The sequence below is a fragment of the Lactuca saligna genome, chromosome 7 (genome assembly GCF_052625555.1).
Source record: "Lactuca saligna cultivar CGN05327 chromosome 7, ASM5262555v1, whole genome shotgun sequence".
In the NCBI taxonomy this organism is placed as follows: Eukaryota; Viridiplantae; Streptophyta; class Magnoliopsida; order Asterales; family Asteraceae; genus Lactuca; species Lactuca saligna.
The window spans coordinates 66685863-66707326 of record NC_136423.1 but is presented as its reverse complement, the minus strand read 5'-3'; the positions used below and the strand labels follow the sequence as shown (position 1 = coordinate 66707326).

Sequence of the window (21464 nt, the reverse complement as noted above, 5' to 3'; positions counted from 1 at the left end):
GTTTCCCAAACCCAGACCAACTCGTCGAGTTGGTCCTCCCCAACTCATCGAGTAGGTTTCTCAACCTGTGTCCAATAACTTATTTCTACTCGTTGAGTTGTCCCCCTTGGACTCGACGAGTAGACTTTCAATTTGGTTATTATCTTTCCTTAATCAGCCTTCTGGCTTCCGGGTGTTACAACTCTCCCCCACTTAAACTGGACTTCATCCTCGAAGTCCGCTACCGTCACCTGCCCCACAAGCATTAGCCCCACTTCCGAAATCGGATGACACCTTTCCAAGGTGACACCTTCAAAAGCACCAAGTCTCCTACCCGAAACTCGAGGTCCGAACATCGCCAATATGCATAGCTCTTTTTTCGGCTTTGTGCGACTCACAACCTGTCACACACTTGCTGAATCAACTCAGTGGTCTTGAGTACAACCTCAATACTCTCGATTACCCGATGCCCGACCTCCCCCAACAAATCGGGGTCCTACACCTCCTTCCATATAACATCTCAAACAATGGTCGGTCAATACTGGCATGGTAACTGTTGTTTTAGAAGAACTCGTCCAGTGGAATGTAAGTATCCCAACTCCCTCCAAAATCTAGCACACAATCCCGGAGCATATCTTTGAGCATCTGAATCGTCCGCTGTCTTTGGCCGTTAGTCTGGGGATGATATATTGTACGAAAATGCAACCGAGTATTCAATTCATCATGAAACTTCCTCCAAAACCTGGAGGTGAAACGAATATCCTAGTCCGAAACCACCAAAAGTGGTACCCCGTGCCGAACTACCACCCCCGAATGTAGATGTCAAATAACTTCTCAACATATATGCTTTCAGCAACTAGTATGAAATATACACTCTTGGTCAATCTATCAACAATGACGCAACGTGTCATCCTTGGAAATTTTGTGATGAAATCCATGGTAATCTCATGCCACAACCACATAGGAATGGGTAAGGGCTGCATCTTGTCGCGGGGTCTTTGATGTTCGACCGTGACTTTCCTGCAAGTCAAGCACTGCTTAATAAAACAAACTATTTCCCTTTTCATACAGGGCCACCAATAACTCGACCTCAGATACCTATACATCTTCGTGGCCCCTGGATGTATAGAAAACTTTGACTTATGTGCATCCTCCATAACTGTACGCCTGACCACACCTGCTGCCGGAACGCAGAATCTACCACATTGAGTCAACAATCCCCGATTGTCTCTAACAAATAAGGGAATCTATCCCCTTGGTGGTTGTTGAGGCCAACAAAGTTAATAAACCTAAATATTTCACACTAAAATAGTGTATGGTAGTAAAGGGGTAGAATCCATTGAGATTTGTTTAATTTTATAACTCTATGAAAAATCCATTATATAAATACTTGTAAGGAAAATAACAACAAAAATAAAAATGGAGGGGGGGGGGGGTTGGTGTTTTGAAATACTTGAAACAAACTAGAATTAAACTAAGATTTAAATAAAAAATTTCAACAAAAACAAGAGTTTGATGTAAAATCAATAACAGAAAGATGGCTGACTTTAGGTTTCCCCACTTTGACTTTTTGATGAACATATCATTAAAATCCAATGGTGCAATACTTGTTTTAAATCATTAATTTGAATATAATAATCCAAGGAGCTTGAGATTACCTAGACTTTTCTTAGTTGTTGAAATGGTTAGAGAAGCTCATAACAGTTTTCTTAGTCAAAGTCACTAATTCCAATAAGCATGAAATTAGTGAAAGTCAACTAGCATTAAGAACTAAAAAGTTACCAGATCCAAGAGTAGTCAAAAACTTCCACTACCATGTTGGAGAAAATGTTTTTATGATTGTGTGAAGTAAAACTAACACAAAAATTACTTGTTTCTTGCTAATTTGAAGATCCTTACTTAATTAAGAAATTAGCCAATTAATCACCACAAATACATTTAAACTCATGAATAAAAACATATGAGCAATGATAAGATGTTAAAACACAACATTTTTATAAAGATTCAAACAAAAATTCATGGATTCTTTAATACTCAACAAAAGTTCAAAGGATTCAACAAAAGTCAACCAATATTTGTTTAGCCAATCATGGTTAAACTCAAAGAAACAAAGTTAGTGAAGATTTTACCAAACATTTAACAAGAATCAATAGGAGAACTGATGAAGTTCTTGAGGGTTCTTGGCCTTCAAAGTGCTCCAAAACTCCAGAGAGAATGAGTCAAAATTGGATTTCCAAGATAAGGCTATTTCCCAATATAGAGCTCTCAACAAAATCCTGAATTTGCCCTTCCAGGAATCCACGCGGGTCACGTGGAAACCTTACGCGAGCCGCGTGAGGGTGACAAAAATTGGGCTTCTTCAAGTCTTGGGCCCCCACAGCTATTCCATTGGCCTAGTTTGAATTTAATCAGCCTCTAGCCCATTTTTCTTCAAGATTTATTCAATTTGAGTCAAATATGCCTCTCCAAATCACTCAAAGCTTCCGCAAAGTCCCGATCATCGATCTCCACATACTTGAAAATTCTCCCGCTCCTTGTAATTTAAAGTTCAAATCTTCCAAGCCTTCAAGCAATTGACAAACTCACTCCATGAATCACCTCCATAGTCATCAAGGTCGAAATCCCCATTGCCCTTCAAGTCTAATTGCCTCCCAAAAATCCCGCTCCGCTAGTCTCCAAAAAATCTAGAATAATGCTCAAGAAACTAGAAAGTACCCGAAATGGTCATAAAATAACAAAAAGGAAAATATACATGGAAATTAACTAAAATGCAAATGAAATGTGCTAAAATAATCTATAAAAAGAAGTAAATAAAATGAAGCTATGAAATCACTCTAAGCTTAAACATTACTTGTCCTGAAGTAAGACAAGACTAAAATGAACTCGGGATGAACTATCCTAAGAAAATAAAAAGAATGGATAGAACCGCGGAAACTGATCACTATTAGTCAACATGGTAAGAATTGATCTTGCTATTATCTCACGAAAATTTCATCCGATGACAATGGAACCATAAACCATAGCCAGAACAACTCCTCTAGGTGAGTAAGGAGGGTTGGTCAGTCGTAGCCCCAATGGAACATGCATACAATAAATAACATCTGTAGTAGGGAGAAAGCAAATGGACAAGCTCGTATGGAGATCTTCTTTTTAAGTGTACACTTTAATCACGAAAGTTGCGTGATCTCACATTTGTCGGCCACTCTCAAGTGTGATTCAGTTTTATCGCTTGGGCACCGTTGTAGGAATTAGTTCACTTAGTGTTGACCCAAACCTCCCATAGTATCCGACTCAACAGTCTCTCTAACATCACCAATTTGCGAAAAGAAACAAATCAATCTATATACAATAAGACAAACCTATATAAATGAATATCAAATGTCGGGTGACCAAAATGAAGGCAAATTTGTTCAATAATTGAACCGGTCACCTATCTAAGTTTATTTCAGCCATGTATCTTTTTTTTTCAAACAATGCACTAACATATTGAATTTTCGCTTTTATTAAAGAAAATTTTTGGCTCAAAATTTGGTTCCCAAATTTATGTAAGTGGAACCGAGGGGGTAACAATAATAATCCGAATGGTCTAAGTGTGAAAATGACCATGTGTGGGGCGTAAATATGCAAGCTCCTTTTCAAACATTTGATTTTTCATAAATAAAGAAAATTCCCTAATGTGGGCTAGAAGACTCTCTAAAATCCTAAGTAAATCACAATAAGAATATGGTGATGTAAAGAGACCGAATATGGATTCTACTCGGGGACAAGCACCAGTGCTTCATCCTAACGGTTCAAACATGCTCAAGTGTCATTGTCTCGGCTGTATGAACCGCATGACTAAGAATATCCATTTCTATAGTATATCCCACATTTGTTAGTATCACATGTAAAATTCTTCATGAAACTACCTGATCATGATCACTTACCCCTTTAAGCTTCCAACATCTGATCCCAAGCATGAAGTCCCAAGCTGCAGCTAGTGGTCTTGGTTCGATGGGTGAGACAGTAAAAAGATATCGGACCAATAATGATACAATAACTATAAACCTGTTCCATGGTATCCAAGGGGGTGAGATTAAACAGATAACAAACATACATGAATGCTAATTCCTTAAGCTAAGTGTTATGAAAAATAAAAAAGTGGAAAAGAAGAAAATAAAATCTTTTTGGAATTAAAAAAAAAGAATGCAAATTATCTTAAAACTAAAATGTTATACAACCTAACTAAAATATGCATGAAAAAGTAAAAGTAAAAGGAAATTCCCCACCCAAAGCTTAAGAACAAGAATTGTCCTCAATGCTTAAGGAAAGAGCGAAAATGACCTAAATCGAAGGGTCGGGCGGCGGAAAGTGTCCGTGGTGGTAGTGGTAATCCCACATATCCTGGACCTAGTGGGAAGTGGGCGCGATGGACTGCTCCAGCTGATCAACACGGGTCACCACATCCTGGATGGCCCGGGTGTTCTCCTGCGTCTGAGTATCGATGTGCTGGATAGTGGAGAACATTGTGGTGAACTGGTCGAAGAAGTTAGGGGGAAGTATGGTGGGATCTCATGTCCCCCTGCTGTTGTGGCTGATACTGAGGTTGGGTAAAATGTTGTGGAGGCTAAAACTGGTCATCTTCATCGTCCACAAGAGGAGGGTAGTCAGATGGAATGACCCATTGTTCGGGTTCGATTGGTTCGAAACACGCTATATACTCATGAGGAAAAATGAGGTATGGTTAATTATCAAGATTCCAAATGTGACCACCGACTAATTCACGGATGATTTGCATCCGCCGGAGTGCAAGGATGTCAAGGAGAGAGGGTCCGATTGCCTTTTCAAATGGGAGGGTAGAGAGAAGAAGCTGAAGTGGGGGTATAAATGCAATGAGTGTGATCAAGCCGCGAATGAAAATATCCCTGGTGTCCATAGTGGTGAAATTGTATCATTTGGTGAAGAAGAAGGTTGCAAAATCTGGGCTTGATCCATTTTTGCGAGTCATGCACCATAGAAAGAAAAATCCAGCTTTGGAAATTTGAACACTTCGTAGCGGGCAAAAATGGTGCATATAAGGACTCGGTGGGCCAGGCGTAAACATGGATGAATGATTGAGGAGGCCTTGGAGGAAGATGATGAGTATCGTGGCTCGTGAGTGATTTGCTACCAAATATGGTGTTCGTTAAAGGTGGCGGGCCAATGATCCTATTGGGAGTAAGTGTGGTCCACCGGGGTACCCATTAAAGCATTGGCGACCTGAAATGGCAATGACCTACTCTTGCCTAGCATTTGGAAGGTGATGGTGTTCATATCGTCATCAACTTGGAATGTGGAGAGGAATTCCAAAGTCGGCTCAACGTAGGTGGCTGCACGATTATGAAGAAACTGGCCCTAACCAATGTTGTCAAAACATGCTTGAACTCCCTCAAGCACTCCGAGAGTTTGAAAAGACGCTCAATGGAGGAATTGTTTGATTTGACCTTGCGCTTTTTGGAAACAAGAAAGTCATATGTTTTGCGGTCGTCACAATTCAACAAATTAACGAAATGGGGGGGGGGGGGGGTGATTGGATTTGCCTTTCGACCCACCCCTAGATGAACTAGGTCCAGTTTTGGCACGCTTAGAAATTGACTCGGGACAAAAATTAGACAATAATAATAATATTGAAATCACACCAAAGACCACACGGGTGACGACACACTTCCGACAATAAACGGCTATCTAACAAACAAATAATCAAGTTAAAGGAACGAGGATACCCAATTAGCTTAAACCCGAGATGAATGGTGGAAGCGGAATGAAAGCCACCAAAGAGATTTTCCAAGACACACCCCAAGCTTATGATTTTGCTCCGTATTTGACGCTTAAATTGCTAAAACAACCCCACAAACGAGCCTCAAGGCGATTTTCCGGCGATTAGAGTGGTGACACTTGGAATCGGGCGAAAATTTTTGGTGAGTTTTTTGGGGGAAATTGGTATGGTTAGAAAGGCCTTGATGAGAGAAGCAAAACCCCATGCTCGGAATCTCCAATGGTGGCCGGAGTTGGTCGGAAAATGCGAAAGAAGATGGTGGTGGTGCCTGAAATTCCGACCACAGATCGGACTGGATGTTAGGTGGGGTTTATAGAGCTTGAAAAATAGTAGAGAGAATAGCAGTGGTTTCACGAGATTCTGACGTGTAGAACTCCGGGAAATTGGATTTTTGTGAGAAGTGAGTTTTGGTGTTCTTGAGAGTTTGAAAGAGAATGGTGAGGTTGTGTAGGGTTAGAATGAAGAAGAAGAGAGGCTGGGATGTTTAATCTTTGGTCAATAGAGGTCAAATCCGGTCAATGTTTGGTCAATTCATTAAAACCCCTGGTCAACGAAAGTCAAACAACTCAACAGTCCAAAAATATCAGTTAATGACCAACGTGCGGGCAAGGCGCGGGCCGCGTGCTGGCCGCGTCTAGTCGCACAAAAACCCACTCGACCTTCTGACTTATTACGCAGGTGTAATACGGGTCGCGGGCTGGCCGAGGGAGACGAGCTGATAAAAAAAATCCTAAGGGCTGGAACCCCCCATGCGGGCTAGGCGCGGGCCACGTTCTGGCCGCGTCTAGTTGCTTTAAATTGGTATGATGCTTCATGTGGGTTGGGCGTGGGCTGCGTGTTGGCCGTGCTTGTTGTATGGTTTGTGCACCATCGATCTACGCAGGATGCGAGCTTTCTTTAACATTCCTCACACGGGCTGCGGGCCCTTCCTGTGGTTCAAAAAGTTGGGTTTTCCAAAAAACTTGATTTTTAGCTCAAAATGATCCCCGTAAGGTCCAGTTTCAAAATTTTCGACAAAAGTTGGAATAAAACGGGGAAGGAAGGGTGAATCCTTTCAAAAAATTATTTTCAAAATCTTGAAAATGCTTTTTAAAATGATTTATTTGGATTTGGAAAAGGTGAAAGAATAATGCTTTCCAAAAATGCCCTTCTTTAACATCTTTGGCGAGACGTCTTCCTTGCTTACTTCAACACCTCGGGACTTCCAAATGGATGATTTCAAGAGCATTAGCATTGAAGCCTTCATAAAGTGGCTTCAAATGGTGCCCATTGACTTTGAAAATTTGTCCCGTCTTTTCACTTTGAACTCCCCCCATGGTCAAAGGTCTTTATCACAACAAAAGGTCCAATCCATCTTGACCTTAGCTTGCCCGGAAATAACTTCAATCGTGAATGGTAAAGTAATACCCTATGCCCCGGTTCAAAATGCTTCCGGGTGATGGACTTGTCGTGGAAGAGCTTCATTTTCTCCTTATAAATCCTCGAGTTTTCATAGGAGTCATTTCTCAATTCTTCTAGATCTTAGAGTTGAAGCTTCCTATGTCTTCCCTCCTCATCAATATCGTAATTGCATTGCTTGACCACCCAAAATGCACGATGCTCTAATTCGACGGGTAGATGACATGGCTTTCCAAAAACCAACCTAAAGGGCGACATTCCTATCGGGGTCTTGTAAGCAGTCCGATAGGCCCATAAGGCATCATCAAGCCTCAAACTCCAATCCTTCCTTATCAGATTCATCGTTTTCTCTAGAATACTCTTCACCTCACGATTTGAGACTTCCGCTTGACCGTTCGTTTGAGGGTGGTTTGAGACACGATGGGTCACATTATACTTCTTCAATAAAGCCTCCATTATCTTGTTGCAGAAATGCATCCCTCAATCACTGATCAACGCCCTAGGCACACTAAATATCACAAAAACATTAGACTTTAAAACTCGATAAGCGTTTTGGAATCATCCGACCATGTGGCTTTGGCTTCAACCCACTTAGAAACATACTCAACCACGAGCAAGATGTAAACGTTGCCAAACGAAATGGGAAATGGGACCATGAAATCAATCCTCCATACGTCAAAAACTTCACAAACAAGGATGGGATTTTGCAGCATTTGGTTCTTTTGTGTGATGTTTCCCGTCTTTTGGCACAGCTCACAACTTTTACAAAACATATAACAATTGCGTGACATGGTTGGCCAAAATAGTCCACACTCAAGAACTTCTCTCAAAGTTCAGCTAGTCCCGAAGTGTCCTCCACAAGCAAATTAATGACAAAGTTGCAAAATTGATTGATTCTCTTGTTGGGGCACAAATCTCTTAATGATTTGATCAGGACAATGTTTCCACAAATAAGGTTCATCCAACACATAGTATTTTGCATCACTTTTTAATTTGTCTTTTTGAGCACGTGAGAATGTGTCGGGATACCTTTTGTAACAAAAAAGTTAATGATATCGGCATACCATGGAGTAGATTGAATAAGGGAAAAGAGATGCTTATTCAAAAACTCGTCCCGCAACGGGAGGGGAGTTTCATTTGAAGTGGTTCGGCTTAGGTGGTCGACAACAAGGTTCTCGCATCCACTCTTGTCCCGGATTTCCAAATCAAATTCTTGTAACAATAAGATCCACTGGATGAGTCTTGGTTGTGCATCTTTCTTTGTCATCAAGTACTTGAGAGCTGCATGATCTGAATACACTATAACTTTGGTGCCAAGTAGATATTGCCTAAACTTCTCCAAAGTGAACACTATGGCCAATAGCTCCTTCTCTGTGGTAGAGTAGTTGCTTTGAGCATTGTCTAGTGTCCTCGATGCATAGTAGATCACATGGGAGGATCTTACATTCTTTTGACCCAAAACGGTGACAATAGCATAATTACTTGCATCACATATGATCTCAAAGGGGAGATCCCAATTTGGCGCTTGTATGATGGGGGTGGATGTAAGCAATTCCTTGAGCTTGTCGAAAGCTTCTTTGCACGCCTCATTGAACTCGAAATCAACCTCTTTTTGCAAGAGTTGACACATTGGTCTTGTTATATTTGAAAAGTCCTTAATGAATCTTCGGTAGAAACCTGCATGGCCCAAAAAAGAACGAACTTCCCAAACACAAGTCAGGTAAGGTAAGCTTTAAATAACATCAATTTTGGCCTTATCCACCTCAATTCCTTTCTTAGACACAATGTGACCCAAAATAAGACCTTGAATCACCATGAAATGAAATTTCTTAAAATTTAAGACCAAATTCATTTCAATGCAGCTTTTTAAAATTTTGGTGAGATTGGTCAAACATTCTTGAAACACGTTCCCGTATACCGTAAAATCATCCATAAAAACTTCAATATGTTTTCAACATATTCCAAAAAGATACTAACCATGCAACACTGGAAACTGGCCAGGGCGTTACACAATCCAAATGACATTCTTTGGTATGCATAAGTGCCAAATGGACACGTAAATGTTTTCTTTTCTTGGTCTTTCGGTGCCACCGAGAATTGGTGAAAACCGGAGTACCCATTGATACAACAATAGTGAGATTTTCCGGCCAACCTTTCTAACATTTGGTCAATGAAAGGCAATGGAAAATGATCTTTTTTGTGCTTGCATTAAGTTGCGGTAGCCAATACATACTCTCTACCCGTTTTGCATGCGGGTGTGGACCATCATACCTTTGTTGTTCTCGACCACCGTGATTCCCGTCTTCTTTGGTAGCACTTGCACCAGACTCTCCCACTTGCTATCCAAGATTGGATAGATCATCCCCGCATCAAGAAGCTTCAATATCTCTTTCTTCATAACTTCCATCATAGGCGGGTTCAATCTTCTTTGTGCATCCTGGCTTGGTTTGAATTCATCCTCCATCAAGATATCGTGCATACAAGTGGATGGGCTCAATCCATTAATATCCACGATTGTCCAACCCATGGATTCTTTGTGCTCCTTCAACACCTTAAGGAGCTGCTCTTCTTCACATTCGGTTAAATGAGTTGAAATAATAACCGGAAGGGTTTCATTCTTTCCTAAATAAGCATACTTTAAGTGTTGAGGATGGACTTTCAATTCCAATTTGGGTGGTTGAACAAGACATGGTGACAACTTCGTGTGGGTTGGGGGCAACTCAATTTTCTTGACATCAAATCTTGTAGATTTCTTCACCTCTAAATTATTGACCAACCTCTCAATCTCCAGGTCCAAAGAATAAAGCTTTAATTTCTTGGCTAGCTTCCCACAATCAAACCCCTTGCTTAAGATCATTTCCAACACATCACTATTAGACAACTCGAACAATTCTTGGGTTGTTGGCTCAACAACATCAACAAAGTACAAAGATGAAATATCACTAGGATATCTCATGACATCATAAATATTAAAGCTTATTGTTTCACCATCAAACTCCATTCTCAAACTTCCTTCATACACATCGATCTTCATCCTAGACGTCTTCAAAAATGGCTGCCCAAGTAAGATTAGAGCCGATATGGGGGACACTTTCTCATCTAGATCAATCACATAGAAATCCGTCGGAAAGACCAATTGATTCACTTGCAGTAAGACATCTTCCATAACACCTCTAGGAGAGACACTTGATTTATCTGCAAGAGAGATTATGACACCGGTTTCACTTAAAGGACCCACATTTAATGATTCATACACCGAATAGGGCATGACATTGATTGAGGCCCCAAGATCAAGCATGACACTGCTTTGCATTTGGGTGGAAGTTTCCATTCTAAAACCGCGGATGCATTTTCATTCATTGAAAATTTCTCATTTCCCTTGAACTTCCTCTTGTTGGTACAAAGCTCTTTCAAAAACTTTTCATATCTGTGGATTTGCTTGATTGCATCAAGTAGAGGGATGTTTACTTCCACCTTTTGAAAGGTGTCCAAAATCTCTTTCTCCTCCATGTTCTTTTCCGAAGTCGCAAGTCGAGAGGGGAATGACGGTTGAGTGGCTATTGGTGTTACGAGGGGAATAGTCTTCTTTTGAACTCCGGCTTGTGCATTCTTATTGACTATAGGTTCTTCAATGGGAATGACTTCTATTTCTTCCTCTTCATCCCTTGGCTTCTTCTTTAAACTACTCTCCCCGGTTTGTTTGCCACTTCTTAAGGTCACCACATTGACATTTGGGTTCTTTTCAGTCTAGGAAGGAAAATTTCCACGGGACTCCAACTTGTTTATGGATGTAACTATATCTCCCATTTGTGCTTCAAGGTTGGAGATACTAGTTATTGTCTCTTTTTGGAATTTTTGGGTACTAGTGGCTAAGTATTTGACAATGTCTTCACGTGTTCTGCATCTTTTTGAAGAATGAGGCACATATCCGTAGGATGTCTCTTGTTGCACATATTCCACAAACCATCACTTGTGGAGTTTGTCCCATAACTAACTTTTGAACAATGGAGGTTAAATCTTTGATTTGATACTCTAGATTTGATGTCCCCACTTCGTTTACCTTTTGTTGAGTCTCTTTCTTCATATCTTGGTGCAGGCCAAAATGTTGTGAATTCACGGCTATGGCGTTGAAAAATTGTCTTGTTTTTTGTGGAGTTTTACTAAAGAAATCACCACCACTTGAGGTATCAACTAGTCTTATCTCCATTGGTAACAATCCCTCGTATAAGTGTTGAAAGATGAGTTGTTCTGGAATTTGATGTTGTGGACAACTATAACACAAGTTGTTGAACCTCTCCCAATAATCATGAAAAGTCTCATTTTGACCTTGGCGGATACCACAAATCTCATTTCTAAGACTTGAGACTCTTGAAGCGAGATAGAACATATCAAGAAAAACTCTTGCCATGTCGGTCCATGAGTTAATTGACCCCGGGGGAAGATAAAATAACAAATCGTTTCCTCTATCGGCCAATGAAAAGGGGAATGCCCTTAGCTTGATTTGGTTATCAGTTGACCTTTGTGGATTCATAATTGTGCAAATAGTATGAAACATCTTCAAGTGCTTATGAGGATCTTCATTTTCTAATCCATGAAAAGTTGGAAGATGATGGACTAAACTTGAATTCAATTCTGAACCTCCTTCCAAAACGGGATAATTGATACCGGTTAGAGTTTGTGTAACATTGGTTTCTATCATGTAATGACGTAAATTTTCTAAAAAGGTTTTCATTTTTAAAACATAACATATCTCATAAAGTAATTCCCAAAACTCAAATGTATCAAATCTCATCTCAGTAAAACATATCCCAAAATCTCAAATACACAATAAGTAATACTCTATCAGTGTGCACAAATCATGTCGGAGCCTTTCCGCGATCCTCGCTGGTACCTGAAACACATATCACATAACACGATAAGCATAAATGCTTAGTGAGTTCCCCAAAATACCAAAAACAACACATAAGCCACTCGAGGCTATAACTCAGTATGACCCTCCGGTAAATGTGTCTCAACGGGACCCTCCAGTCCCGTAGCTCGTTGGACCCTCCAATCCGGTCTAGCTCGTTGGACCCTCTGGTTGGTTCTGATCGAGGACCCTCCGGACTCATGACTCGTTGGACCCTCTGGTCCAGTCTACATAACACATAGCTTACATATAACAAAATACACATAAATCTCAGACATACACATACACACAACACATAAGACCCTCCGGTCTGCACATGGATACCACCCTAGGTATTGCATAGTGAGAAGACTCACCACGGGTAACTCGGATAATCTCGAATCTCGAATACTGATCTAGCCTCTGCATAATCAAATAAAAAATTTTCATCTAATTAACAACGGCTCTCAAAGGCTAGATTAATCCCCCTTATAATTCCTCAGAAGGGTAAAAGACCATTTTACCCTTTCAAGACCCAAAAGCCCAATTGTTGACCAAACCCTAAAAATCAACGAAAGTTAACTCAGTCAACGGTCCAACTTTGACCAGACTCGCCGAGTGCACTCGTGGGACTTAGCGAGTTCAGGCGTATCCTCTGAATCCTTCTAAGGCCTCACTCGACTCGTCGAGTTAACCTTTCACTCGACGGGTTGCCACTGATCCGAATCGCAGGGCAACCTAACTTGACTCGTCGAGTCCTCTCATGGACTCGACGAGTTTCCTCCATGGCAACTTCCAAATGACCTTGTGAGGTCAAACATGTTTCTCTAACTTATAGATCTGACCTGTAGACACTCAAAAGTCACGTAAAGGTCCAATCTTTATGCTCATGCAACACTCATATGGTTGTATTTGATGAATTAGCACATAATATGACAACCAAGATCCCAAACCCCAAAGGGACTGCATAAAGCTGGATGATTGGGACTCTCTGGACCTCCCAAGGTCCAGATCTAAGGCCTATTTCACATTGGGACTTCTCATGCTTCTTATTCCAACTCAAGAAAGGGTAAAAAAACCCTTGATTAAATAAGGCTACACAATAAAGAAGAAAAGGTCCGAATTGCTACCTCAAAGTGAAGTCTCCTTGCTTGAAAGTCTCAGAACCACAACCTCCTGTGGTCCTTCTTGCTGGATCACTTCTCCTCCTAAGCAAAATCACAACAAATGGCTCAAGATGTCTCTCTTTCTCACTTCACACGCTAAAAGATGCTAGGGTTTTTTCTCTGGAAAGGGTGGCCGCAAATGAAGGCCATAAGGACCCTTAAATAGGGCATGGGCCCAAGGATTTAGGGTTTCTGTCAACAGCAAGGACTCGTCGAGTCACTCGCCTACTCATCGAGTCCACTCATTAATCCGAGTCATCATTTGCGATCCTACTCAACGAGTTAGGGCATCAAATCGTTGAGTTACTCCTCATATCTTAAAATAAATAATCATATGATCATACCTAGGAATCCAGATGTAACAATTCTTCCCCACTAGAATCAGACTTCTCCCTTGAAGTCTTACTCGAACAAATCTGGATGCTGCTCCCACATCTCTGCTTCCGGCTCCTAGGTCAACTCGGACCCTCTCCGATGCTGCCACTGGACCTGAACTAGGGCCACCTCTTTGTTCCTCGATACCTTGATCTTATGATCCAAGATAGCGATCGGCCTCTCAATGTAGTTCAGGCTTGCATCCACCTGAATATCCTCTAGTGCACTACTGTCGTCTCATCGGTTATACACTTCCTCAATTGTGATACGTGGAAGGTATCATGAATTTGACCCAACTTCTTGGGTAGCTCTAAACGGTATGCTACCTTGCCCACCCTAGCAATCACTCTGAAAGGACCAATGTATTGGGGCCCCAACTTGACCCTTTTCCTGAATCGGATCACTCCCCTCCAAGGAGATACCTTAAGGAGTATGAAATCTCCAACATGGAACTCGATCTTGGATCGCCGGCTATCCGCGTAACTCTTTTGGCAACTCTAGGCTATTAGGAATCTCTTCCTGACCTGCTGTATCTGCTCAGTCGTCTTAAGCACTATCTCAGTGCTACTCATCACTCGCAACCCATCTCCTCCCATACAACAGCTCAAAAGGAGGCATACCAATACTAGAATGGCGGCTCTTGTTGAAGGAAAACTTAGCCAAAGGTAGGTATGCATCCTAACTTCCACCGAAGTCCATAACGCATGCTCGAAGCATGTCCTTGAGCATCTGAATTGTCTGCTCACTCTGTATGTTCGTCTGTGGGTTATAAGCAGTGCTGAAGTGCAATATCGTGCCCAACTCCTCATGAAACTTCTTCCAGAACTTGGAAGTAGAACGAACATCTCGGCCTGACACGATCGAGATCGACACTCCATGCCGAGATACCACCTCTCTCACATATATCTCTGCTAGCCTATCTGCAGAAGAGCTCTCACTGATAGCAAGGAAGTGAGCACTCTTCGTCAGCCAATCGACAATCACCCAAATTGCATCAATACCCCTCGCAGTCCTCGATAATTTGGTGATGAAGTCCATAGAAATATGTTTCCACTTCCACTGGGGAACCTCTAGTGGCTACAAGCCTGCAACTTGCCATGCGGACGCTAGTGCTCAGCCTTAACCCGACGACAGGTCAAGCACCTCTCCACACAGCATCCCTCTTATACAGGGCCACCAATAGTCTTTCTTCAAGTCCAAATACATCTTAGTAGCCATGGGATGGATCGAAAATCTCGATCTGTGTGCCTCCTCCATCAGTATGCTACGTGCCCCGCCCATAAACGACATCGAAATCTGACCATGGAAGGTCATAAGCCCTCGACTATCGGTAACAAACTCGGATACCTGCCCAATCACGCACTCTCTCTTGCGGTTCTCCGGTCTCACAACCTCTGCCTGGGCATCTCGAATGGTATCCAACACCGGGGTTATCATCGTTATCCTCATACATATGTCTCGAATAGGGGCACTCTCCGACCTGTGGCTCAGAGCAGCGGCTACCATGTTAGCCTTGCCCAGGTGGTACAGGATCTCACAGTCGTAACCCTTTACCACATCTAACCCATCTTCTCTGGCACATATTCAGGTTGGCCTGATCCATTAGATACTTCAGACTCTTGTGGTCCATGTATATGGTACACCGAACCCCGTACAAATAATGGCGCCATATCTCGAGGGTGAACACCACTGCCCCCAACTCCAAATCATGGTTGGGATACCTCGTCTCATGAGGCTTCAGCTGCCTTGATGCGTATGCTGTCACGTGCTCTCTCTGCATAAACACCACACCCAACCCCGATATAGATGCATCACAATACACAACGAATTCCTCCATTCCCTCCGAAAAGGCTAACACCGGAGCTTCACATAATCTCTGGCGGAGAGTCTCAAATGAGGTCTGCTGCTTGGGACCCCAAGTAAAAGCAACGCCCTTCCAGGTCAATCTGGTTAGAGGAACGACAATCTTGGAAAGTCCTTGATAAATCTCTGATAGTATCCGGCCAACCCCAGAATACTCCTGATCTCGGTGGGGGATCTCAGTACCTCCCAACGCATAATAGCCTCAATCTTGGCTGGGTCGACCAATATCCCATTCTGACTAACGAGGTGTCCCAAGAACTATACCTCTCGTAACCAAAAATCACACTTGGAGGATTTGGCATAAAGCCTCTCCGATCTCAATACTCCGAGGATATCTCTTAGATGCTCCTCATGCTGCTCTCTAGACCTTGAATACACTAGAATGTCGTCAATGAACACTATCACTGATCGGTCCAACATCGGCTTGCATACTTGGTTCATGAGATTCATGAACGTTGCTAGTGCATTGGTGAGCCCAAAAGGCATCACCACGAACTCGTAATGCCCATAACGAGTCCTGAATGAAGTCTTCTGGATATCCTAATCACGCACCCTCATCTAGTGATATCCAGACCTCAAGTCTATCTTGGAGAACCAAGACGCCCCTTGCAACTGATCAAACAGATCATCGATCCTCGGTAGTGGATAACGGTTCTTGACCGCCAACTTGTTCAACTCTCGGTAATCAATGCACATCCGGTGCGAACCATCCTTTTTCTTGACAAAAAGGATCGGTGCTCCCCATGGTGAGCTACTCGGTCAAATGAATCCTTTCCCCAGCAGCTCCTGAATCTACGAGGATAACTCCTACGTATCTGTTGGTGCAAGACGATAAGGTGCCTTGGCAATAGGCGCCACTCCCCGAACCAAATTACCACGAAATTCCACCTACCTCTCCAGAGGCACGCCCAACAACTCCTCGGGGAAAACATCCGGAAACTCACACACTATCGGAACCTCGTCGATAGAACTCGGTTTCTCTGCAGCAACTCGTGTATCCATCACATAGGCTACGAACCCTCTCCAGCCCTGCTGTAAACTCTTTCTTGCTCTGGCAGCCGAGCAAAATGCTGACCCCGACCGGGTACCCTCGCCATAAACCATAAGCACTCCCCCACCAGGGTCTCGTATGGTTACCAACTGACGCTCGCAGTCGATAACAACTCCAAATCGGCTCAAACAGTCCATGCCAATGATGACATAGACATCCCCCATGGCAATCGGTACCAAATTTATCGGAAACTCAACACCGAAAATCTCGAGTACACATCCTTGAATCACATTTGTAGCATACACTGCTCGCTCGTCGGCTATAGAAACTCGTAGAGGTCGACTCAACGCCTCTTGTCGGATACTGATGTGCTAACTAAATGCTAAAGACACAAAAGATTGCCTCATACCCGAGTCAAATAACACCAAAGCAGGTACATAATTCACAAGAAAAGTACCTAAGCATACCACAATATAAACACAATATCTCAAACCCAGTAATAGCAAATAAAAGAATACATATTAGCCACCACATCGAGTGCTGCGCAGACCTGCTACGCTGTCAACTGGAAGGCTATCCTGCGAGCCTTCGATGCCTCGGCCTTCGCTGGCCGGACCTCGGTAGCTCTAGAAGCAGGTGTAGATCCCTGTGCTGATCCCTGAAGTAACTGCGGGCACTCGGCCTTCCGATGGCCGGTCTAGTTGCAGTGCAATCAAACTGCAAACCCCTTGGGGGCAATCCTTTGCGAAATGCCCCTCCTTGCCACACTTATAGCACACCCCTACTTTGCATACTCCCTCATGGATCTTGCTGCACTACCCACAAGTGCGGCCCTTCTGAACCCCAGATCTCGAATCAGCGGGCTTTGCGTGCTTGGCTGCCAGCTGTGACTGCATCGGTCGCCTGTCCCTCCTCTAAGACTGGGCCTCCTCCCTGACCCGAGTCTCTAGCTCAATCTCCCTCTTCCGGGAATTTTCCTGGAGCTCGACAAATGTTCGATATGTCGAGTTCACCACGAAATCACGAATGTCGCTCCTCAGTATGCTCAGATACCGGCTCATACGTTCCTGCTCGGTAGACACGTGCTCAGGGCAAAACAACACCCTCTCATGAAACATCAGTGTAATCACAGTCACGGACTTCGTCCCCTGCTTGAGGGATAAGAACTCTTGAGATAAACGTTCCCTCTCCACATGGGGAACATACTTATCTCGGAACATGGTGGTGAATCTCTCCCAGCTTACCGCTGTAATCCCTGTAGGAGTGAAGTCATCCGTCACAAACTTCCACCAGTCTTTGGTCCCAAGTAAAGCTGGTTCAGCACGAACCTTACCCTCAGATGCTTAGGACAAGAACAAATGTAGAAACATCCCTCAATGTCAAAGATCCACCTCATCGCGGCTATTGGATCCTGAGTCCCATCAAACTCTGGTGACTTCATGTTGCTGAACTCTCGGTACAGCAACGAGTCACCCCCTTGCGGCCTAGCAGCAGCGACGACTGCGGTGGCCGCAACAACAACATCATTAGTAAGAGCAGCATACCGCTTGTCAAAGTTGTCAATTAGCGTGGTCTTGATAGACCCAAACATCTCTGGTATCTAAGCTCGTATGGCCGCAACCACCTCCTCATGAATCATCTTGCGAATCTCCTCATCGTTGACACCGTTGCTCTCTGGAGTGTGGCGTGTACTCACCATGATGTCTCTGAAACACAACACAAAAGAAATCAGAGACTCACTCGAGTATACTCGCACTCGATACTCAAACCTACTTATTCCTTAGTACCCTAAGGATTCTTACTTGTACTGCCCACTGATCCGGTGTTTCCAGTAGTACGGGCCCTATACTACCTTCCACAACGCATCAACATTCACCCCAAGTCCTCCTCATAGAATCTTAGATCACAAGTACTCTATATCTCGCTACACACATGCTACCCTCCAGCAGACCAATCATAAGCTCCTTGCTACTACCTATTCACTCTCAAAGTAACTCATAGTAGTACAAATCTCATAGGCTAAGGCATCACAAATCAGGCCACTCTAGTCCTAGATATGAATACCTAGCCTACTCTATCATGCATAGCATATCACATAATATCTCATAACACATAATGTAGGGGGTATTTTGGGAAATCACCGTTCGGGCGCTGGCTGATCGTACACACTGCTCCGTTCTGCTTTTCTCAAAATCTTTTACTCTCTTGGAAAAATTGTTTCTTTTATGAATTTTTTTCTCAAATCCTCAGTTTGAGTTTAGATACCCCCAAAGGTGCATCCGAATCCCTCAAACCAAGGCTCTGATACCAACTTGTAACGACGTAAATTTTCAAAACAATTTTTCATTTTTAAAACATAACATATCTCATAAAGTAATTCTCAAAACTCAAATGTATCAAATGTTATCTTAGTAAAACATATCCCAGAATCTCAAATACACAATACGTAATACTCTATCAGTGTGCACAAATCATGTAGGCGCCTTCCCGCGATCCTCGCTGGTACCTGAAACACATATCACATAACACGATAAGCATAAATGCTTAGTGAGTTCCCCAAAATACCAAAAACAACACATAAGCCACTCGAGGCTATAACTCAGTATGACCCTCCCGTAAATGTGTCTCAGTGGGACCCTCCAGTCCCGTAGCTTGTTGGACCCTCCAATCCGGTCTAGCTCGTTGGACCCTCTGGTCGGTTCTGATCGAGGAACCTCTGGACTCATGACTCGTTGGACCCTCTGGTCCAGTCTACATAACACATAGCTTACATATAACACAATACACGTAAATCTCAGACATACACATACACATAACACATAAGACCCTCCGGTCTGCACATGGATACCACCCTAGGTATTGCATAGTGAGAAGACTCACCTCGGGTAACTCGGATAATCTCGAATCTCGAATACTGATCTAGCCTCTGCATAATCAAATAAAAAATTTTCATCTAATTAACAACGGCTCTCAAAGGCTAGATTAATCCCCCTTATAATTCCTCAGAATGGCAAAAGACCATTTTACCCTTTCAAGACCCAAAAGCCTAATTGTTGACCAAACCCTAAAAATCAACGAAAGTTAACTCAGTCAACGGTCCAACTTTGACCAGACTCGCCGAGTGCACTCATGGGACTTAGCAAGTTTAGGTGCATCCTCTGAATCCTTCTAAGGCCTCACTTGACTCGTCGAGTTAACCTTTCACTTGACGGGTTACCACTGATCCGAATTGCAGGGCAACCCGACTCGACTCGTCGAGTCCTCTCATGGACTCGGCGAGTTTGCTCAATGGCAACTTCGAAATGACCTTCTGAGGTCAGATATGTTTCTCTAACTTATAGATCTGACCTGTAGACATTCAAAAGTCACGTAAGGTCCAATTTTTATGCTCATGCAACACTCATATGGCTCTATTTGATGAATTAGCCCATAATATGACAACCAAGATCCAAAACCCCAAAGGGACTGCATAAAACTGGATGATTGGGACTCTCTGGACCTCCCAAGGTCCATATCTAAGGTCTATTTCACATTGGGACTTCTCATGCATCTTATTCCAACTCAAGAAAGGGTAGAAACCCTTGATTAAATAAGGCTACACAATAAAGAAGAAAAGGGCCGAATTGCTACCTCAAAGTGAAGTCTCCTTGCTTGAAAGTCTTAGAACCACAACCTCCGTTGGTCCTTCTTGCTGGATCACTTCTACTCCTAAGCAAAATCACAACAAATGGATCAAGATGGCTCTCTTTCTCACTTCACACGCTCAAAAATGCTAGGGTTCTTTTCTCTGGAAAGGGTGGCCGCAAATGAAGGCCATAAGGACCCTTAAATAGGGCACGGGCCCAAGGATTTAGGGTTTCTGTCAATAGCACAGAATCGTCGAGTCAACTCATTAATTCGAGTCATCATTCGCGATCCTACTCGACGAGTTAGGGCATCAACTCGTCGAGTCACTCCTCATATCTCAAAATAAATAATCATTTGATCATACTTGGTAATCCGGATGTTACACATCATTTGCCTCAAAGTTCTTTCGGGAGCTTCTCCTCTATCCTCCATTGCAATTGGTTCAATAATGGGTGGATTTTGTTGTAGAGGTTGTGTTTCGGGAATTTCTTGGTGAGGGTCGGGACTAGAAACGGGTTCCGTGTCACTTGATGAAGCGGGTTCAACCTCCGGATCCCCGTGAGGATTGCAAGTTTGACCACGTTCTATTCTTTTTCCTTCGCTAAACGCCTTGCTTCTTTTTTCAATTTCAGGATTATAAATCAAGTCACCTGTACATTGAGATATGGGCATAGAGAAACAAATTGATTAAAAAAAACCAATCCCCGGCAACGGCGCCAAAATTTGGTGGTTGTCGAGGCCAACAAAGTTAATAACCCTAAATCTTTCACACTAAAATACTGTATAGTGGTAATGGGGTCGAATCCACAGAGATTGGTTCAATTTTATAACTCTATGAAAAATCTCTTTTAAAAATGCTTGTAAAGAAAATAACAATAAAAATAAAAATGGGGGGGGGGGGGGGTGTTGGTGTTTTGAAATACTTGAAACAAACTAGAATTAAACTAAGATTTAAATAAAAAATTTCAATAAAAACAAGAGTTTGATGTAAAATCAATAAGGGAAAGATGGTTGACTTGAGGTTTCCTCACTTTAACTTTTTGTTGAACATATCATTAGAATCCAATGGTGCAATACTTGTTTTAAATCCTTAATTTGCCTATAGTAATCCAAGAATCTTGAGATTACCTAGACTTTTCTTAGTCTTTGAAATGGTTAGAGAAGCTCATAACAATTTCCTTAGTCAAAGTCACTAATTCCAATAAGCATGAAATTAGTTATGACAACCCGAAATTCCTATCTTGTACAACCATTCAATTCAGTCAAAGTCAGACATGTTTCTTCTAACTTTTAGCACTGTTTAGAGTCTGTTTGAGCATTTTAAGCCTAGTACCCACCATAAGGAATGATAAGAAGTATATTATAGAGTTCAGTACACTGCAT

General features: G+C 42.6%; 2 protein-coding genes across 2 annotated transcripts; both read right to left on the bottom strand.

Annotated features, from left to right (window-relative positions):
* Window positions 1-7294: 7294 nt before the first annotated feature.
* On the bottom strand, window positions 7295-7627 carry LOC145007029 (uncharacterized). The gene has a single exon (XM_078966034.1). It carries the CDS (start codon window positions 7625-7627, stop codon window positions 7295-7297), a length of 333 nt encoding a protein of 110 aa, XP_078822160.1.
* A 77-nt stretch (window positions 7628-7704) lies between these two features.
* Window positions 7705-10502, bottom strand: LOC145007028 (uncharacterized). Its single transcript, XM_078966033.1, has 4 exons — window positions 10160-10502; window positions 9443-10063; window positions 8236-8848; window positions 7705-7930 (listed from the first exon to the last, which is right to left on the bottom strand). The coding sequence occupies exons 1-4, from the start codon at window positions 10500-10502 to the stop codon at window positions 7705-7707; spliced, it is 1803 nt and encodes a 600-aa protein (XP_078822159.1).
* Between the last annotated feature and the right edge of the window lie 10962 nt (window positions 10503-21464).